Source organism: Porites lutea, chromosome 7 (assembly GCF_958299795.1).
Source record: "Porites lutea chromosome 7, jaPorLute2.1, whole genome shotgun sequence".
NCBI lineage: Eukaryota > Metazoa > Cnidaria > Anthozoa > Scleractinia > Poritidae > Porites > Porites lutea.
Genome location: NC_133207.1, coordinates 6,053,792 through 6,075,822, shown reverse-complemented (window position 1 = coordinate 6,075,822; position 22,031 = coordinate 6,053,792). Strand labels below are relative to the sequence as shown.

Below are 22,031 nucleotides of genomic sequence, written 5' to 3'. Positions count from 1 at the left end.
ACATGTATTTGCAGCGGTAATCCTCAAAGCTCTACGTCACCATTTCAGAAAGATACTGCTTCCTTCACAGAAGTGACGAAATTTTCCTCGGAAAATTCAGTTTTTCTCTTCGGTTTTAGACCTACTAATCAACTCAGGACTTGAAACTATAACTTAAACCATTGTTTTTATGAAATATTGCAATATGGAAATTCTGTTGGTGAGTGATGAGGAATAATAACAGCGTTGGTGTAAAGCCCCCATGATCGCTAGACGCCGCCGAACCAGGTCGAGCGGTGAAGAAAACGATCTTACTCGAGTGGAATTTTCAAGCGAAATCAGCTTTGACACAGCAGCAGCGGACATGACGACATGTAGAGACAGAACATCGGAGTTTATCTCCGCCGTAAAATCACTCCAATCAAGACAGGTGGGTTGAAAATAAACCTTAATAGTGAAGCATAATTTTTAACAAGAAAATGCCGGTGCATGCCGGAGTTGTATAATTATGTGGCTAAAACTTAAACCACTGAGATATCGTTCGTCCTTTTCCCTAACTGAATTTCGGCTCTACAAGAAGACGCTATAGAGCCAGGCTGAGACGTTTCCTTAATCACGGTTCGTGAAGCGATTAATTTTGTACCAGCTTGAAAGGTTTAAGTCATCGTCTAATGTGCGGTGTCTCATGTGCATTTTTGTTTTGGAAAATATAGTTCCACGCAACCATAACTGCATTGTGAAAATTTTGCGGTGTTCAATCATTCTCCCTACATCTCTGAAAATTCCAGTTGAGCTTTATATAATATCATAGTCACGGTTGCAGTCAAATGTATGTTCAGTATTGGTTGCATGACCTGAGTTGTTGATAATAATAAAGTATATGATAATGGTTTGGTATCCTGGAGAGCCATTGTCTCCCAATAACTGCCATCACTGATTAATTGATCTTCAATGTGAGGAATTTTTTGTGGGGCTAACTTCCCATGGGAAGCAAAGTTGGTTCTAGCATGTAAATTTATGATTTTCACATTCCCCAATTTTCTTTCCCATAAATTCAGGACCTGAACAATCGATGAAATCGATAATCGATGGCAATTGATGACAATCGATGACAATCGATATCAATTAATCGATTGATATTGATAATCGATGGACAATTGATCACAAAAATTTTTGTGATTATTGATTATCATCGATTATCAATATCAATCGATAATCGATGGGAATCGATGAATTAACATAATAGATTGTTATCAATATGCAATATCAATCGATTACCTATTCAGTCAAACATTTCAATTGCCAATTTCATCGAGTACTAATAAAGTTCTGATATCATTGCTTTTTATTTGGGAAAAAACTAGCGAGTAGCAATGCGTAAACTTGTTTATTCGCCCACACGTTTCGTGCGAGTTTAAAATTCATAGAAATGTACTACGGATTTGTGTGTAAGAAAAACAAACGCCACTGTTATGCTTCAATGAAACAGCTGGCAAATTAGGCAAGGTATGAAATATTTTATGCGTGATGTAACGTTTGGAGCCAACAGTTTAGCTAAGTATTCGTAAAATATGTTCAATTTAATGCACACATTTTCTGTTATATATGACGTTTCTGCGTCCCAGGTCAGTTGAATCTTTGCAATGAACTCGAAGCTAAATCAATCAAGTTTGTACTACTGACAACGAGATATGTTAATTGTCTTAATTATTTGTGCTGTTTTTCAAGGAGCCACATCGATGAACAAATATTCTCAAACTTTGCTACTGAGGTTTAAAAATAATATACGATCTGCGTACACTCCCGCGATACCTGAAGATACGGAGACATGAATTTAGTGCCAATTGATGGCAATCGATGAAGTTCGCGACCACCTAAGTGTGATTATCGATTGATCATTGATGGGCCGATGCCAATCGATGCTAATCAACAGTAATTAATCAATTGTCATCGATTGATCGATTGATTTCCCGATCATCGATTTTCATGGATTGTTCAGGTCCTGATAAATTGGCATAAAATTTGGTATTGTTTTCAATTTCCCTCAGGACCAATAGTCGTTCCTTAAGAATAAAAAGCAGAACTTATACAAAATTTTGTGAAGAAAAAAAATCAATATACTTGTATTTATGGGAACGCGAATGTCCCAGGTTCAGCCACCTCTCATCATCCCTCCGCTGAATGTTTTGCGAGAAAACATCTGCTTTATGGCCCCCAATATTCTATACTTATGACAAAGTTCTGGCCAGAATCTGTTCAGAAGTTCTGATTGGTTTACGTCCACGTAGTATACTTATCATTAATTTTACACAAACCACCTTGGGTGCAAATCTTTTTTACTGTATAAAATTTGATGTGATGGGAGAGCTACCTACTCCAAAGTATGTCCAAACCAGCTTAACAGACGAAGCAAATGGAAAAATTGCATCACCTCATATCACAGCTCGTGTTTTCTGAAGCCTCCCAAGCAGAATGGCTTGAACCATTTTATTTTCCAACCAAAATTTCCAGTTTTTTCAAGTAAAATTAATGGTAAGTACTGTAAAATTCCGAAAAAGCCCTGGGGTTTATATTTTTCAAAGGCCCTTTTTGAGGGGCTTATATTCAGAAGGGCTTATATATAGAGGGAAATTTGCATTTCAAAATTGATAGGGCTAGCCGTAAAGTAAGAAGTAAAATTTAGAGTTTTTGCTTTGTTTTACTTTGTATTTGAGGGCAATTTTCCAAGTACAAGCCCCCGGGGAGCTTATATTTAGAGGGGCGATTTAACGGAGGGTTTTTTGCATTACCGGTGTGGGGGCTTATATTAATTGGAGGGGCTTACACATGGAGGGGCTTATTTTCGGAATTTTACAGTACCCTTAGGTAATGACACCTATTGTCTGTGGGTCTAAATGGTCTAAAAAATGTATCTAGCACTGGATCTACCAAGAAACTTCCTTGAAGATCCTGTTATACAAGAAGCATCAGAGTTCTGTTGGTGCCAAAATTAATTTGAAAAAGAACTCAAATTAAGGAGAAGCAGAATCTAAAAGATTGCATCTGGAACCTGCCTGACTGTACACAGTTATGTACTTACTGTATGTACTTACATGTTACATTGCTTTTCAGGGAAATAACTTTACTGGTGGAAGATTGGATCATCAAAGACCAAATGGTTTTCAAAAAAGCCAGTTTTTTGTCATTGCCAAGTAAGAAAGTATTGATTTTTTCTTTTTGTAAACTTATGATACAAATTCTACTGTTAACAGGGCTTCTGATATTTTGCAGAAAAAAAAGCAAAATTTCAAGGGATTTTCAGGGGCAAATTCACGGAAAAATCGGCCGATTTCGCGGGAGAAGATTAAAAATTTGCCGGAAAATTGTTCGATTTCGCAGGATTTTAGCGGAAAAAAGTCAAATTTCGAAGGATTTTCAGGGGCAAATTCTTAGAAAAATCGGCCGATTTCATGGGAAATTTCGGTGGGCCGGGAAACTTCGCCAAGAAACAATCAGTAAAAAACAGCCGATTTCGCTGGATTTTTTTTGGCAAATTTCGCTAAAATCGATCAATTTTGCATCAATTTGACCAGCGTTGTTTAACGTTGTTTTTTTAACAGGGATAATCATTTGCTCTTTCAAAAACAATTCGCTCGAGAAATGAGCGAATGCTAAAGCTATTAACATTATGATTAGTGCCTAGTTTTTCGCATCATTAATCTAAGAACAGGGTTCGCACAGTCTTGAAAAGTCCTTGAATTTTAGGGGAAGTCCTTGAAAAGTCCTTGAATTCCATTTTTCCTTGAAAAGTCCTTAAATTTCTGTGCAAGTCCTTGAAAAGAGCTTGAATTTTCTTCAACTTTAAATGTAGTAGCTTGGAAAGGATTTTTTGATGCTTTTTGGTTGTCCAAGACAGAATATAAATCGTAGCTCAGTGAATGTAAAGGTCATTTACATAAAGTGCTCCATGTTTTATGCAATAATTAACTATCAGTTTAAAACAAGTGAACTGAAAAATGTATAGAATTTGGTGAAGCAAACAGTTAAAGCCTTAAAGTCTTATTAGAATATACTGGGAATATGCATTTTTGTACAATCTGTGAAATTATATTCCTAGTAGGTTGTCCTTGAAAATCTAATGTGGTCCTTGAAAAGTCCTTGAAAAATGGTTGCAATGTTTTGTATGAACCCTGAAGAACGCCTGGTAGTTTTGGGATGTTGTTTACTCGTTGCAGTGACTAAGTTTCAAGATAAATTTGGACGTTTGGGGTGAATAAAACAGGTCTAATGGCCAAGATAAGTATTAAACATGTTTTGCCGACAAGTATTTGGAAATATTTCTGGCGGATTTCGCAGTATTTCGCGCTTTGGGGAGAATTTCGCGGGATTTCGCGGTAATACCTGAATTTCGCGGGTCCGCGACCGCGCGAAATATCAGAAGCCCTACATTAAGAGTGCTTAACACATCGTGTATGGTGTTTTATGCACATTTAAATCACTGGAAATGAATGCCAGGTTCAATTGATGATTCCAAACTTGCTTGATATCTGCTAAGCGATCTTACAGAATAAACTAATTAATCACTAATCTTATTAGTCATTATTACAATCTGAGAAATTGAATAAAATAAATGATTTATTCAATTAAACACTTTTGTAAACATACATATATACACTGTATGCTAGTGGGTTGATATCATTTTGCTGCACAAACATGTAACCTATACTTTGCAGTTAATTTTAAACAATGGCATGAGATAGTAAATTATGATACAAAATAATTATTATACTGTACTTTTCTCATTTTGCTCTTCAGACACATTGGCAAGGACATCAGTAACACATTTGCAAAACTGGAAAAGCTTGCTATCTGTAAGTTTGTTCATAGCTTTAGTCTTAATGATTGTATGTTTGAAAAATAGAAAATAATTTTCCGTGGCAAATGATGTTTCCACAGAAATGATATCAAAATGTTCAAAACTTGGTGAGTGGTTTCATTGCGAAGTTTTGATTAGATGTTGATGTCATTTTTATGGTTTACAATAGTACAAAGTATACCATGGAAAAGGTTTTTTTTTTTGCAATAACATTGAAAGTTTTAAATGTTTTAATGTATTCCTGGTAAAGTTTCCAGGAAAACCATGTGCTAGAGACAGATAAAGATAAAAAAAAAAAAAAATTAATTGATTGCACCATCACAAAATCAGTTCCATGTTCTGTACTGTCATTGACTACAGCTCAAATGACAAATCAGTCCACTGTCAAGAAATAACTCAGATGCAGCATTCTAACGATCTCAACTCAGTCTCATAACAAATTCTCCGGTAAGTTTTACCCACACAATAATAGTAGATGTTGAGTTCTGCAAAAAAGATGTAAAAATGATTGGAAAATACGGTGTAACTGAGTGTTGCTGCATTTGTTATTTACAGACATACTGCACTGGGGATGTGTATTCTCATTGTAGTTCACTATAATGAAAAATATAATATACAGTGTATTAGTAAAATCCAACTAGTGGTCTATTATCAATGCTGCATCCTGATTGGTTTAGCTATTACTAGGCTATACTGTATGTTATAGCCCACTGGTAGCGAAAAGTGCTGTGTGCTTGATATTTTTGACCAACTAGTTGGATTTTACCAACGAGCAAACTGTTGTTGAAAGAGCAAATGATTATCCCTGTTAAAAAAACATTAAACAACGCTGGTCATACTGACGCAAAATTGATCGATTTTAGCAAAATTTGTCTAAAAAAAAAACAGCAAAATCGGCTGTTTTTTACTGATTATTTCTTGGCGAAGTTTCCGCCCCGAAATTTCCCGTCAAATCGGCCGATTTTTGTAAGAATTTGCTCCTGAAAATCCTTCGAAATTTGACTTTTTTCCGCTAAAATCCGGCGAAATCAGCGGATTTTTCTGCGAATTTTGACTTTTCTCCCACGAAAATCCCACGAATTCGGCCAATTTTTCTGCGAATTTGCCCCAGAAAATCCTGCAAAATTTTGCTTTTTTTCTGCGAAATATCAGAAGCCCTGATAAACATCTAATGTTCAATGGAGCAAATATAAAATGTAACTTATGGCATCAAAATTGCGGGAAAACATTGCTATTTTTTTTCTTTTCAATCATTCAGTGGCCAAGAAAAAATCCTTGTTTGATGACAGACCAATGGAAATCCAAGAGCTGACTTATATAATAAAGCAGGTACAGACCAGTACGTAGTTGTTTTTTTAATTATAATGATTATTACAGCTGTGCTGTCTTTAGTTGCATACAGTCAACATCAACAGTCATTTTCAGCATTGACTTAAGTACTCCTGCATCAACTCTTAAACTGTTTGTCTATTTTTTCAGTTAATTTTTATGTTAACAGTTTCCATAGAAACTGTAAACAATTTTTTTTTTCACTGCAAGAAATCACGCTCTAATTTCTTTGACAAAACAGTTTATGTTGTTTCATGCTTACATGTTAGTGCACAACAGTCATAACAAAAACTGTATACATGTGTTCTCTTTAGCAAGCTATTTTTTGCTTTTATTACTAGGTGTATGTGACTCCTTTATGAGCATCAACATACAGCTGTACATGTTCATGTGTGTGGAGTTTACACATACTGTACATTGTACACTGTACCCAAAAGAACTCCTGAAGGCAGTCACTTCACTCTTTACTGTACATGTAGATTGGAACCAATACGCATTCAGCAAAAGTTGATTTTTTTACCAGCCAACCTCCATTTTTTAATCATAGTGAAAGGATGCTTGAGTCATTGATATTGGTAGTCAAGAAATAAAATTTATTATAATTAAGCTATGGAGTGAATTTTGTCCATGATTATGAAAAGTTTTGTTTTGTTTGATTCAACATGTGTTGTGCAGTTGCCATTTTGAGTTTTTACCTAATATCTGGCCGTTGTTCTCCTAGAGATGCTTAACATACCTAATTTAATGCATAACTTAGCAATTCTCTTATTTAATCAATCTGCTGTACATATTTGTACACTTGCCAATATCTTCAAGATTATAAATATAAACTCAACTTTTAGCAGAGTTGGGGCTTAGAGAAATATGTAGAGGTGAAATGAAAAAAAGCTCTCATTGGGGGAGAATATATATTTGTTTTGTTTTTTTTCCCCGAAGCTATAACAATATGCTATGCAACAGAAAACATTGTTGTTCTTTGTTTATGTTTTAGGATATCAATAGCCTCAATCAGCAAATAGCCCAATTACAAGAGGTTGGTTATTAGATCTATTTCACTCTGTATGTTCTCTGTATATTGCATTTGTGTCCTAAGTAATACAATACAAGTTTGTTACTTTGGTTTGATATTCAAATGCTCGCCTGTACAGGAAGTTATCATAACATTTGCTCTGTTTGTTTTTAAATGGACAAATTTTTGTACAATGTAAGTGTTTTCTTGCACAAGGTAACTTGTTGAACGGTATATTAATTTTGTTCATGTGTTCGTGTGAATTTATTAATTATTATTATTATTATATTTTATTTATAATTATTTTTTGCATTCATTATTTACATTTCGTCTCTATTTCAGCTTGTGAGATCCAAAGCCAGCTCACAAGGGAAACATTTACAGACCCACTCCAGTACAGTGGTGCTCTCCCTACAGGTTCAGTCTTTGCAATGCAGGGTTTTCAATAAGAGCAGGCAGCCAGCAAAATTCGCCAGCTATTTCATGTCAACTCTCCACCTATTATTCTTTGGAAATTACTCCCCCAAAAACCAGAATTTAATGTTGTCTTTGTTCTGTTCAAACACTCTCCAAGTTTTGCTCCGGAATGCTGTAAATGCACTCTTAAAGTCCCAGATTTCAAAATTTTTCCACCCCCTAGCATCTTGTGCCTTTGGCACTCGCAAGGTGCGAGTTTATTTCGTTTTCTGCCTGTTCCAAAGCTTTTGCTACCTACTTAAGACCTTATTGAAAACCGTGCAATGAATTACTTTTACACAGGGTTTACAGAAAAACCAATTGGGGGTATTCAATTTACAGAAGCTCAGTGTACAGTAAGATTTTTTTAGAATTCATATGCATTAAAACCTGATCTGAGGACAAAATTTTTATACATGACTCAAAGCAATGCCCCAATCTCAAAGCATTATACCTTTACAGTACTATTGTTACATTTTATGAGCAAAATTTTGACTTGTTCATTGTTATTTTTCATTGTAGTCAAAATTGGCGAGGATGTCAAAAGATTTTAAAGGTGTCCTTGAAGTAAGGACTGAGGTGAGAGCCAATAATTTACACTGTAAATGTACAGTCATATGACATTCTATGGATCAATTATGGTGTCTGGGGAAGCTGCCCACCTACCCCTTCGCTAAGCTAACATTTTGCCCTAAGTGAGAATTGAGTGTTAATATTAGCTTAAGGGAGGGGTAGGTAATCAGTTACACTGAAACCTCAATAATGATCAGAAAGTACTGTCCAGGCAAAGGTTTTCTAACACACATGTAGGGGAAACTACCCACCCTCTAAGCTAGCATTTTACCCTAAGTGAGAAGTAAGTGTTAATGTTGGCTTAAAGGACATGTAGGTGGTCAGTTACCCAGAACCCTCAATAATGATTCAAAAGTACTATGTCCAGGCAAAGGTCTTCTGATACACATGTAGGCACCCTCTGAAAGTTGACGGTAACCTTAACAACCTGAATCCCCTTGTTTTACTAGAACCTTAAACAGCAGAAGGAAAGAAGAGAGCAGTTCTCCCAAGGTAGCGCAGTAGACGGTCTGCAGGCCACAGCAATACAGGGATCCATCCTACAAAGATCTAATGCAGCAAGGGGAGGCAGTGATGCAGTGGCCATTGATATCGATCACTTAGATAGCAGACCACACATGTCTAATGACATGAGTCAAATGCAGATAGTTGAACAACAGGTTAGTTTACACAGTGAATTAACTCTTGAAACCTTAATATCATCAATATCACCCGGTATTTTAGCGGCCATCGACGTGGATCACTTACATAGTAGGCTTAGTAGCCCCACAATTGTCTCACGATATGTGCCGGCCCTATCATAATCAGTACGGTCAAACCCCTTTAAATGCAGACACTGAGGGGCCATAGAAAGTGTTCGTATTGATGGGGTGTCTGTATTAAAAGGAGAAGTGTGACGTCACGTTACCATGGTAGCAAAATTTCTGGATCACAACAATATGGAGCTTAGGCAACGATGCCGGCGACGGCAAAGGGAACTGGAAAAAGGCAATGGGTTTATATCCGCAAAAAAACAACTCTGCACGTGCATCACGCTTTTGTGTACGTTTCTTAGCCGTCGTTGCATGACTGCGACATGAAACTTCCTAATTTCACGCACCCGCTTTACAACATAGCTGAGCACAACGCCAGAAAATTTCGCCAACATTTGACAAATTAAATGAAATTGAATAAGATCGATGAAGTTTAAAACAGTGCAAATTCACTTTATAAGTGACGTTTTCGGTTGTTGTCATCCAGAAATTTTGCTACCAGGGCAATGTGATGTAACGACTTCTCCTCCTAGAGAAAATGCAAGGGTTTCCTTTCCCCCAGGAACAGTGCAAACTGTTGGTAATACAGTGTATGGGGTGTCCGTACTATAAAGCGGTTGTTCGAAAAGCGGGGTGTGACTGTATTTCGAATATTATTCTATGGACTGTTTTCTATACGTTTCTTTTCTACTGATGAAAGAATTAATTTTGTTGAACAATCAAGACTTTTTTCAAGTTGGCGATCATTTTTTTTCTCGTGACTTTTATGATTAATTTAGTAGGGCTGGATTTTTTATGGTGGAACCCTGATTCCATCTTACCAATAAATTATTTTAAATTAAAGAATGACAACAGCGAACTACTTGTATTTCTGCTTTTTTTTGGCTAGGATGAGTACATTCAATCTCGGGCAACTGCCATGGAAAACATTGAGTCAACCATAGTAGAACTGGGCAGTATATTCCAAGAACTTGCACACATGGTCAAGGAGCAGGAGGAACAGATTGAAAGGTCTGGTGCATGACTACTTTAACTTTGTATTCCTTTTAAAACCCCCCAACTGATCGTTGTTAAGGCTGGTTTCTGTTTTGACTACCATCTCAAATAAAAATCCCAACAACAGTCGAACCTCCAATAACGGTCACCCGGCTCTCCACAACGACCGCCTCTCTACAACAACCACTTCTTTGTCCCGGCAGATGGCCCGTACATTGACTCTCTACAACGGCAACAGCCACTAAAGCGTGTCCCCAACTGCCAAAATAACCTCTCTACAATGGCCAGTTTTTTCAGCGACTGGTGAAAACATGAAATTTCCGTATGGCACGTTGATGATTAATCGTGGCAACCGTATTTGTATTGTGTTCCATTTATACTGCTGCAGTAAGCATAAATGGTGTACAATACTTAGGAATATACATCTACAACGTAGACCCTGAGATAAGGAAGGTAGGGGCGGTCTCCAAAAAAATTTTTTCGGCTTGGTCTAACTGACCCTCCTAACTGACGTCTAACCCTCCCCTACATCCGCCAGAGAGACCTCCGCTAGCAGGAAAGCTCTGACCACAAGCTGAATTTGTTTCTGGGTCGTCCCAAATTTAATCCTCGGTCATGCTTATAATTATCCGACTGGTTGCCTCCTGCCAGGTAGGATTTTAATTCCTGTTCTATTTAAATTATTTTGTTTCCAATTATTTAAGTGGAGTTCCTTAAACCTAGCTAAAGTAGCTACGTGCACTTCCACAATAAACAAACAACAACAACAATGTATTTATTTAAAGAAATATAAAGTTTACAATACTTCATGTCCTGCAAATAGCTATAATGCTAATCTAGGCAGGACAAGACTTTAACTAAAGGCGTTATTGAATTACATAAGAAAAAAAGAAAAGAAGAAATACAAAAACATACAGAAAGAAACACCTTACATATAAATTCAAGTACAAGGGATTTTGTTATTTGAAAAAGACTAAAATTACAACTGGAGGTATATACAACATATTAGGTTAACTTCACAAAATATTCTATTAAATAATTAACATTCAAAGTATTTACCATTTTGGTTTTAATGTTTTTTAAGGATTGATGCCAACGTGGAAGCAACAGAACTTAATGTAGAGGCGGCGCATGGAGAACTTCTCAAATATTTCCAATCAGTGACATCCAACAGATGGTTAATTGTCAAAATATTCTGCGTTCTAATCGTCTTCTTCATTGTTTTCGTTGTCTTCATGGCATAAATTAGCTCAATGGTATAATAAATATGGGTCAATTATAATTATTAATTGTAATCATAATTTATAATTATAATTTAATCAATAATTATAATTATTATAGTTATTCATTTTCATCATATTTTGTGATGATAACTATAACTATAATTTATAATTATAAATTATAGTTAATATTTGACAATTATAATAATTATAAGTATTGATATGTAATGTTTAATATGTACATGTATAGTATGTCTGGATGGTGTTGTCCGTTGTCACTTCTGTCCATTTTTGCCTCGCTGTTGGGGCTGTTGAAGCTGAGTCACGAAATTTATGAAAATTCAAACAGTGGAAACTGTCACCAAATCGATTGAATCTTAAAAATAGCTGATTAAAACGTTAAAAGAAAGTGTAAATAACACAGCAAATACAAAAGGAAACACAGCCTCTGCAACACTGAGAACTTGAAACAAAATTTAGTTCCTAGGTTCTCTCCTACTCGTCCTGCGAGGAGAGAACCCTGGGAACGAGGTTGAACTTAAAGGAGAGACAGGGAAAAGATATTTGTCGCAGTGATGGTAGTAGATATATATTCATTTAGTACATGTGGTGTATTTATACTACAAATCATACGTGTACCTTCTAGCCTGAAGGAGACCTATTGCTGGTTCGAAGCTTGTTGGTCGACAAGAGCTATAACTTTTCACTGCACGGGAAACTAATTTCTCTATCATACACATCCTGTGAAAGAGATTTGAATTGTTTTGTGAACCAACATGCATGGCTTCCTTTGCGTGTGGTTGCAAACCAAGAATATTTCTTGCTTCCTTTGACGAACTGAACCTTAAGACTGACTCGCCAGTCATCCACGGTCATACATATTAACATTATGTTCTTTTAGCTATTTTTCGTGAGATTTCGCTCTCAATGTATAGAAAATACAGTGGATGTCTTATTGAAAACATGGTAACAGATATTCGTTGCAACGAACAGATCTCTGAGGGTATCTCATTGGTTAGTTATGTCCCTCGTTTAGATCGACGTTTACGTCATATATTACCTGTAAAATTATGAAAAACTCAGCAGTAATAGGCATCTATTGTTATGATTTACCGATCTAAAGCTCCGTGATATAGTTGACGACTGCTGCGTTGAAATGAATGAATAATGTGAAACGGTTTTTAGAAGGGATCTCAAAAGAGACGTGTCGGTCGAAATTTTATTTTACTCTGAGAGGGATTAATAAAAATAAAATTAACCTCATGTTGAAGTCTGTCGTCTTAATACAAATTCATGGTCATATCCTGTGTTGCAAATTTTCACCACTGAAGAAAAAAACTGTGCCATTACCTCGAACTGGAGATTAGCATTGCGGGGTCCTCTTGTCGCCCGCAGTGAACTTGAGCGATCGTAATGCGATCGTGTCAGAAGTCTTTCGAGAGTCGGCTTTTGTAGTCTGGTTAGCAACGGACCGGCGACGTCTTAGAAAAGCGAATTTTTCCGAACGAGGCGCGAGTCCATGGTTGCTCTATAGGAGTCGTTTCAGTTGGGTAATCTATTGCCGATTTATTAGTGACCCTGTGCAACATGAACAGGAATCGTGGGGGAAATAATTTATGATAACAAATAGTCGATTTCCCATTAGTGCAACGGAGTCGTTGTTAGACTCTATTGTGCCGGAGTGGGTGCGGGGGGAAGGTTAATGTAAGTCTATGGACAAAGTAGGGAGGGGAGGGGGGCTTTTAAGCTTCCATCGTCATCCCTCCTCCGGCTTTGCCGTCTCCGATATGTCGGATGATTTAACTCTTTAAATCTACAAGACGTTGTTGTTGTGTAATCTAGTTAGCTTTTCTTCATTTCTCGTCACTTAGCCAATATTTGCGAAGCCAACAAGAAAGTATAGTATGGGTGGGTTATTTAAACGAAGTCTAACTTAGGTCGTGCTTCAAGAAATCATTGGACTTCCAGATCTCTTCCTTTCGCCATTCGCTTTAATGAAATTTGTCTCGATAAATAGTGTTTAGATAAAAGCGTTGGGGCAACCTGAAAATGGCTTAGAACGCGGTTTTGTTAAACACTGGCAAATTCCGTTTAAATAACCAACCCATATGTGTTTAGAACAGCCTTAATCAAACCCAGAAGTACAAAAGCAGCAAAAACTGCCCTTCTTCGACAAGGGAACGTGTTCAAAATATACTTAAGCGGACACAGGAATCAGTTTTTAAGGCCTTGGTCTAGAATTATGCAATTTCTCTTGTTGAACTGTTATCTTAATTTGCTCTTGATCTTTTGTCCCTTTGAATCTAAGGCGGATGTTTTCGCGCGCATTGTTTGAGATCAAATCATTGTGTCACCAGTCAAGCCTGACACCGGCAGAGAGCGAACTTTAAATGTGTTTTGTTGCTGCTGCAGCTGCTGCTTGTCTTATTAGCCGCAAAATCATTCGATAAATTTTACCCGCATCTTAAGGTCTTTTTCAATCTTTTAGGAAGTATTTGTTGGTTAAAAAAGTTGCCCCTTCACCAGTTCCCCACCGTTACCGACTGAAAAGGCAGTAAACCTCCATCGGTCCGCGGCCCACAAGCGTAGCCATCGAAATCACATATCTAATGGTATTGTTTTGTTCCCAGGCTATTACTGGTAGGACGTATTAAAAATTTGTTGCTGGCCGCGTGCAGCATGCTTCAATACCACCGACGATCACTCTCGATTTCATTATGTGTTCGGACTTGTGAAAAAGTCGCATTCGACAACTCTAACAAAGAATATATAACCTTCATCTTAAGAGGGTGACACCAATTACTATGAAACTGAGTATTCTCCCTAGTGGCCCTCTAAAAACAAAATTAACAATAATAAACTACAACAATCAGGATAAATAGCCTATGTACAAATAGTGATTATGATAAAAAATCTTAAAAATTCTAGAGATTTAAAAAATTAAGAGATGTTAAAAACGAGAGTGAGTAAATTGGTAGAAAAGGGAATCAATTTACAATTATTTAAAAAAAAAAAACACGGAAATTTTAAAAATCAGAATAACTTTTTAAATTTAAAATTGTCTACCGTATGGTTTGAGGCGGCGTTATTAGTCAGTCTAGTCCTCATCAAGCTAAAGGAGGTGATGGGTTCTAGCGAAAAAGAAGAGGCAAAGGTTGCAGACCATTTTTTATTACGGGGGAAGATCCCGGGTGGGGCATTTACTCTCCTATTTTCGTTCCCGCTGAGGGATATTTGGCCGTTTGAGTGTTCAACTGCTCATTACTGCAAAGTTTGAGAGACTGTGGGTAGCGCCTATTTGTAATAAATATTACGAAAAAAACAACGATCAACGCTTACCAAACAACTTATAGATAGGTACTTTTTTTATTAGTCATTTGATTTCTTTTTCTGTTTTTATATTCCTAAAATGTTATTCTTTACATGTATATATACTCTTCGACGACACTGTACGTGCTCAAAATAAATTTAAAAAAAGCGTAATACAAGTAACAGGTGGGCCCTTTTTGTGTTTTACTTTTAGTTCTTTAATTGTCTCAGGTCGCCATACAATCAAGCGTGCTGAACTGTCAGCGTAAATTTTAATTGTGTGTTTAATCTTCGGTAATCTTATCGTCTACTTAGCTAAAGAACGGATGTTTCGCTAGTACATTGTTTTCACGTCATATATTGTCTAATAGTAGGCACGTTTATCGATAGAAGATCAGCAAGCGCTAAACAATCAAAAACTATTTCCTAATAAGTATTTTAATTAGACTGACACTGTGTGTTTGATTGCAGACATTTTTTCAAAACCGGTCTTTCTAAGACCTTTGCTTTTTAGCTTGATCCCTGTTTTCTTTTATTAAAACTAAGGATGAAATCGCCAGAGAAGATTAAACATAGAATTTAAAAGAGAAAATTTGGTGTAAAGAGTTTGGAAACAGACCAGACCTGGATGAACGTCTTCAGACGTCGTTTGTCTGCTTGCAAATACGTAACGGAAATTAAATTCCTTGAATGTAAATCTTTCTCTCCATCTCCGTCTCTTATCCGCTAAGTGCACTTAGAATTCTGCATTAATGGTCTTTGTTGATTGCTGGTTGTTGAATAATACGGGAGAGCCTTGATGCTCTGCCTGCTGTCTAAACAATCGACTTTCGTTTGTATTTCTCTATCAAAAAGGAGAGTTCTTGGAAGAAAGTCAGTTGGAAGACGTTCTCTCGTAGTAGAAAATGTAGAAGAATGACAATTTTCGCTTGATAAATACTAGTCAGGTAAATTGCTCTCTTTTCTTTCTTTTCATAGCGTTGGAAGACATGAGTTGATTGTCACCACTACATCATTATCCTTTCTGACTTTAAACTGCTTATTTTCAATTTCCCCCAAACTGGTCCAAAACATTTTTAAAAACCCTTTCACTGAAGGTGAGCTAAATTTAAATTGAATTAAAACAGCAGCATTTTCTCTGTAGTTTGTACTTAGAAGTTCTTTTGTAAATATTTTCTAACAAACAAAAATATTGTATGGCGTAGTTAAGAAGCGAACACGTCTTCGTGGTAAAATTTTTGGTTCTCACATACAGCCACATCATTAAACAGATAAAAAACCTTACAGCAAAACAATTTAAACAAATCAAATATTTTTATATACTTCTTCAGCAAACCTTTCTGTTAAGTAATTAAGCGAATCTGACTTGACATCGCTAATGAAGTTTGAGCAAGTCGAACGAAACATTAGATGTGTTCTGTTTTTGCTGTGAGTTTTCGAATTTGTCTTATGATGATTATATAATATGACTTTGCCAGGGCAGATGAACAACCTTTTTTAAAAGTAACATTTTCAAGTAGTTATTTAGGATTTACATTTGTGAATATTATTCACAGATCGCCCTGTCAAACTTGTCTAGGCTGTTCACACTATACTGGAATAGCTTTTGCGCATGCACGAAAACCACCCTGGATAAGGCGGCTACTGTTCACACCGAGATAAGAACGGTGATTTCGGCGATTTTTGTACTGGAGCGAAGCTGCGCCACGCCGCTCTAAAGTGGAGAGTTACATGTCGAACAGGTCGTCATTTACACGACAAGCTATCCGCTATAGCTGATGTGCACTGTAAATTAAAAAGATCTGTTTCAGCCCCAAAGTGTCAATTCAGCCCTGCAGGCCAAAGTCTGTTTCAGCCCTTCTTGGAGCCATTTGAGCACAATTTAGGCCAAAAAAGCTCTATCAAAAGGCTATTCCAGCCCACGGTAGGGCCCATTTCAGTCCTGGGACCAAATCAGCCCTAGCTAATTGGACTGTATTGGCCCTGAATTAAGGGAGCCAAATTAGACCCAAAAATAGGACTGTATTTTACTTACCGAAACGGCCCTGTTTTTAGGGCTAAAACAGATCTTTCTGATTTAGAGTGTGAACGTCGCCTAATAATAAAACTTTAGTCTAGGTTGCTGCTATGCTACTTTAAGTCTTTACATTCATCACATTGAAATAATATTTTACAGCATAATTTGGACTATTTCACGCTGATCCAGACCCGATGGATTCTGAATCTAACGGGCCGTCTCCTAGTCTCGAAGCAAAACCGACACTTCCGTCGGAGAACGACAGCACTTTCCAGATGTCCTTACAGATGGTGGTAGAAACGATTTTTATCGTCTTTGGCGTTCCAAGCAACATTTTGGCAATTTTCTATCTCTGGAAGAAATCCAACGGTTCGCTGTCGCCTGCTGTACCGTTATTGGTTAACTTAGCTGCGGCTGACCTACTAGTATTAACAGTTTTTATGCCGTTTTACCTTGTGTATGAGGCTATGGAGTTTCATTGGCCCTTTGGGGTCCTCCTCTGCAAGGGGGTTTTCTCCTTAACACATATCTGTATGTATGCTTCGCTTGCGACCCTGGCGACCATAGCCGTAGAGAGATACCTTATAACATTTTACAACTCGATCAAACAAAGTCTTGTCAGGTATCTTATTATAGTGATTTGGGTGGCTGCTTTCATCCTTAGCATTCCTCAGTTAGTTTTTCTCCAAACCATTAATGTGAATTCCCTTGATGGTATTGAGGAAAAAGAGTTTTTGTCTAGCGAGATGGAGGCAGAGGATAAATTGGAGGAAATATACATATGCGACATAGTTTGGCCACAACCGAATTTTGAGAAAATTCTCCAACCAATTGACGCTGTTCTATTGTATTTAGTACCTTTAGCTTTTGTTTTTGTCATTTATGTTAAGATCGTCCTTAAACTGCGCGCTATTGACGGTAAAAGGCTTCCTCCTGCGAGGCGGGTTTTCGTAAAGCAACGAAAATGTGTGATTCGCAAAATGATAGCCGTTATAGCGATCTTCGCGCTGTGCCATCTTCCGATTCACGTGTTTCACCTGCTCCGCGTCTTTTTTTATCAGACCTGGGAGGTACTCGTGACGGAGTATCCATGGCTGTTTTCTCTCTGTGCGAACCTGGTACTCGCTACTCACGTCATCAACCCGTTTTTGTACGGCTCGATTCACCGCTGCTTCATATGCAGTATGGAATTTATTAAGTGTCTAGATTGCCGTCTACGTTTTAGCTCTTCTGCAAGTTCATTTCGTTCTCCCCTCATTCGCTGGAGTAACACTAAGCAAACGTTTGTTAAAAACTGATCGAGTTTTTGTCGGTGATTCGTGAGACGGTACAGTATTATTAACGGCATTATCCAATCCAAAGTTTTGCTGAGTGTCAGATCACAGGCTTCATTATTTTTATTCCTGCAAGACTTAACAGTTACCAGTCAACTATAATGAGTTCTTTTACAAAGTAACTAAAAAATGGAAAACCGAAAAATTGCTATAAAACTGTAAAATTACCTATCTGAGTAAGAATTGTTTCTCTTCTCAACAACATCTTCTTTTTTTTTTTTCAAATCGCCAAAGAGAGGTTGCAGGCAAATATTCTTGTAGGTGAATTTTAAATGAACGGAATTAAGCTCAGAAAGGGAAAGGAAAATCCACTGTGTTATGATTACAACCCTCATTAAAAATCAGGAAGGTCGTGGTTTTATGCGCGCAGTGATCGTATGAAGGTAAAGCAATTATTGCACCATAAAATGTGCTGCATGTGCAGGGCTCTTCTTTTAATTGCGTACTAAACCTATTATGTTTATGATTTTCTTGTTGCCGTCGCTGTTCCGGCTTGCTAATTGTTAGCTCCAAACCTTTCTCTTATCTTTAAGTTTCATATTACAATAGGTGGTTGAACACAGTTTTGTGGGCGGTCAGCGGTAAGTCGCGCGACGGCGTGTTTTAAATTAGACAAACAAACATGGCGGTGATAAAAGCAATGGTACACATTAGACGATTTCTCAAAATCTACTCATTAAAATTTTGTGATATTTGGCAGAATTTTTAATTTTATCGTATTCTAAATAATGAGAACTTTAAAAAGGAAGTTGAACAGACGACTTTTGGGACACATATAGTAATTACAGCACTATTATATTATTGATTATCTAAAAACCCGTCTGTTAAAACTTAGTAAAATAAGCTTCAAATGGTAATGATTAATTATAGTAAGCTGTGTGCAAGTTTATAGGAAAATCTAATGAGCGAATTTTATGTAAACTGAGCAAAAGTGAAATTTTAATGTTGTATTCAATCGTTCATGTTGCCATGGAAACTACGAAAACGGCACCTTTTAGCTGCCAATCAAAATCTTTTATCAGTATATTTTTCACTTGACAAATTTCAGCTTTTGAGCTGCAACCTTTCTCTTGCCATAATTTGGCAAATGAAATATACTCACAAACTGCCAAAACAGTGTTCAGCCACCTTAACCAATTTGATTCCAATAAAGTGATTCTATTAATAGGTTTAATTGTAACTCCTACTTAGCAACCACTTCCAGTTCTAAAGCAAACGACTCATGTTCTCACTAAGGAAACACCTAGTATTAAAAAAATCTCCTTCCGAGGCGCTTTTCAGTTCGTATCTGGTAACTGGCACTTGGAATATTCTTTCGAGGAACCTAATGGGGTAATTTAATTGCATGTAAGGTCTCTGCTTAAAACAGCTCAATCGATTCGAGAAAATAAACCAAAGTACGAGATATTATGGAAACTATAAGCAAACTCAGATGGAATGGGCTGGTCATGTGGCGAGAAGAACAGACAACTGTTGGACAACCTGCATTACATTCTAAAGGCCCCGGGGACACATAAGGAACCGAGGAAGACCAAGAACGAGATGGAGGGACGATTTAGAGAGTTTCGTAAGACACCGTCATCGTGTTGCGCAAAACGTGGTACAGCGGAGGTCAATGGGGAAGGCTTACATCCAACGACGGAAAGGCTGAAACTGGAACTGAAACTGAAGGTCCCTGCTTATTTTAGTATCTACATACATGTAAATAAAGTTTACTAAGGGTGCGTTGGCATGGCGAATTAACTGTACAAAAATATTTCTTTAACTTTAATAAAGGAAGCGCTGCATGGCATCGAGTGGTTCGTCTCCTCCTGGTGTACCAAAAAGACCCGGTTCCCCTGGGGCGGTGGGAGGGGGTGTTTTCCCTATAATGGCCGATACGGGGAGGCTCCGCCAGAAAGGGGTACCGTTTTCAGGCTTCAGGTATACGAAAGGGAAGGGATTTCACTCGTTGAAGTATATGAAAGGGTAGGGAAATCTGTCATTTGGGTCTGTGAAAGGGCCCAAGGAGCCGAACAGATGAATTTTATGGATTTATAAAGTCGGGAAAACGTTTTACATTTGTGATTAATTATTATAAATGACAATGCATTTACAGCATTTCAAAGGGATGCAAAGTTCTAAACGAGGTATATGAAAGGGGTACCATTAGTCTATTGAACGTATACGAAAGAGGTACCTTTTCCGTGAAAAATTAATTTTCACATTTCACTCACCAGATTGGGCTATTTTTCGCACAAAAAAGGGAACTTAAAATTTTCGAGTTCAAAAACGTTATGGAGAGACCAATCAGAAAAAAATTCTCACTTTCGTAATAACTTAAATTGCCTGTAAAATTTTCGGAGAAAAAATACTGAAGCCCTTGAAATTTCGAAAAGACTCAAGTTCCGCTAGGATGACCGAACAGGTAAAAATTTTATACCGCTGCTTAGAAGGCATTTCTAGAGGTCAAAACGTAAGTAAATACATAAATAAATAAATAAATAAATAAATAAATAAATAAATAAATAAATAAATAATGATTTGGAGGTAATACCAACAACAAACTCAACCTACATATGGCGTCGACGCTGGGATTTGAACCCGGGCCACATTGGTAGGAGGCGAGCGCTCTCACCACTGCGCCATCCCTTGCTCTGGATAGCCTAAAAAAGTGTCTTCAATGTATTTAGGAGGAAAACGTCTTTCAGTGCTCAAGTATCGGTGGCAATCACAATTACAATCCTAGTTATGCGGGGAGCCAATCAAAAGGTCCGAAAATTACTATGCACCAATTTGGTAATGGGAAATACTAATGACTGCTATCGCTTTCATTGCTTGTACACTCCAGGCTCAAAATCTTGGAATTTGTACATGCGTATAAATTCTCGACGCACAAAAAGGAAACTCGAGTTCGGACAGGAAAAAACATACTTAATTTAAGCTATTTAAAACATCCTGGATGTCATCCATTATTTGGCAACCTCCAATAACTAATTCAGATCCGTCTATTTCAGTTCTTCCCAACGCTAGGCAATAGTCTGCGTAGCGGGCGGTATTGTGTAGTCTCCTTCGCAGCCGTTATTAGGGTCGTCACTCGTCACGCAACGCTCCTCGGGGAGGAGCGTTGCGTGACGAGTGACGACCCTAATAACGGCTGCGAAGGAGACTAGGTATTGTGTGGATGCGAGATTAAAGTTTTGGCGGCGGAGCCGTGTTCCAAAAAAAGGGAGTAGGGACGAGGCGGTTGAAATACCGCCTGCCAGAAAACCCCGGTATTTGAATACAGTGAAACCTATATTAAGCGGACACCCTAGGGGAATGCTGTAGTGTCCGCCTAATACAGGTTTCGATATATAACGTCATATGAGGTGTCAAATGCCATTCAAATGAACAGTGGAAGCGTTTATAATACTCCCAGAGACTATGACGATAGACGTTTGCATTAATTTCTTTATCAAAGTGAACCAATTGATCATAGGACCATAAACATAGATTGCAACTCAAATTTGAAGAAATCAGATGAGTGAAACAAGCTCTATACAAACAAAACGAAATAGAAAACAATCCGGTACTGTGAAACTAATCAAATAAAGTCGTCAAGTCACGTTTTTTAATGTAAAGATCGAAGAATTTGTGGGTGGCAATTCGAGGCAATCTTTCGCATTTCCGGTGTCTGGTATGTTGGGTGGTGGAATAATTGATGACCAAATTGCCGAAACGGCGTCTTTAAACTTCACAGCGCTGGAATTGTCTTTATTTAGCCGTAAGAAACAAGGTCAAAGAAAATTAAAACACTTTACAACTGCATCCGAGATCAAATCCTATCAGGAACACCTACAGATTTATAAACCACAGGAAATGGTTACTCAGTATGCATGTAACAAACCAGCTTCATGACCTTTTAATGTTAAGGCTAGTGTGGCAAAAAACGATTTACTCAGTCAAAGTTTAGAATGATACACTGTGTAGTACTAGTAACCCTTGCGCGAGAGCCGAGAAAATAAAAAAACCTCTGTTCAAGCAAACTCACAAGGTCACGTTTCACATTATCACGAGCTTAGGAGTCGTGTTTAGCCTGTCAACGCTTAGTATTTCTAAACTGTCTCGCGCGAAAATAATCGGAAGTTTCAAGTTGCAGGTTTCTCGTTGATTGGCTGATTTAATTGGGGTCAGCTAAGGTGACAAAAGTGGGCGGCATTCGAAAAATCATGGTTCTCTGG

At 37.5% G+C, this 22,031-nt stretch overlaps 2 protein-coding genes across 2 annotated transcripts; both read left to right on the top strand.

Moving 5' to 3' along the window:
- Positions 1-40: 40 nt before the first annotated feature.
- LOC140943640 (syntaxin-5-like) lies at positions 41-11,204 on the top strand. The gene is made up of 10 exons (XM_073392761.1): positions 41-409; positions 3,091-3,170; positions 4,774-4,829; positions 6,093-6,163; positions 7,155-7,196; positions 7,515-7,589; positions 8,151-8,207; positions 8,651-8,860; positions 9,843-9,964; positions 11,034-11,204. Exons 1-10 carry the CDS (start codon positions 242-244, stop codon positions 11,191-11,193), a joined length of 1,041 nt encoding a protein of 346 aa, XP_073248862.1. The 5' UTR covers positions 41-241; the 3' UTR covers positions 11,194-11,204.
- Positions 11,205-16,599: 5,395 nt separating this feature from the next.
- Positions 16,600-17,793, top strand: LOC140944087 (neuropeptide Y receptor type 6-like). The gene has a single exon (XM_073393201.1). The coding sequence runs from the start codon at positions 16,690-16,692 to the stop codon at positions 17,791-17,793; it is 1,104 nt and encodes a 367-aa protein (XP_073249302.1). The 5' UTR covers positions 16,600-16,689.
- Positions 17,794-22,031: the final 4,238 nt, after the last annotated feature.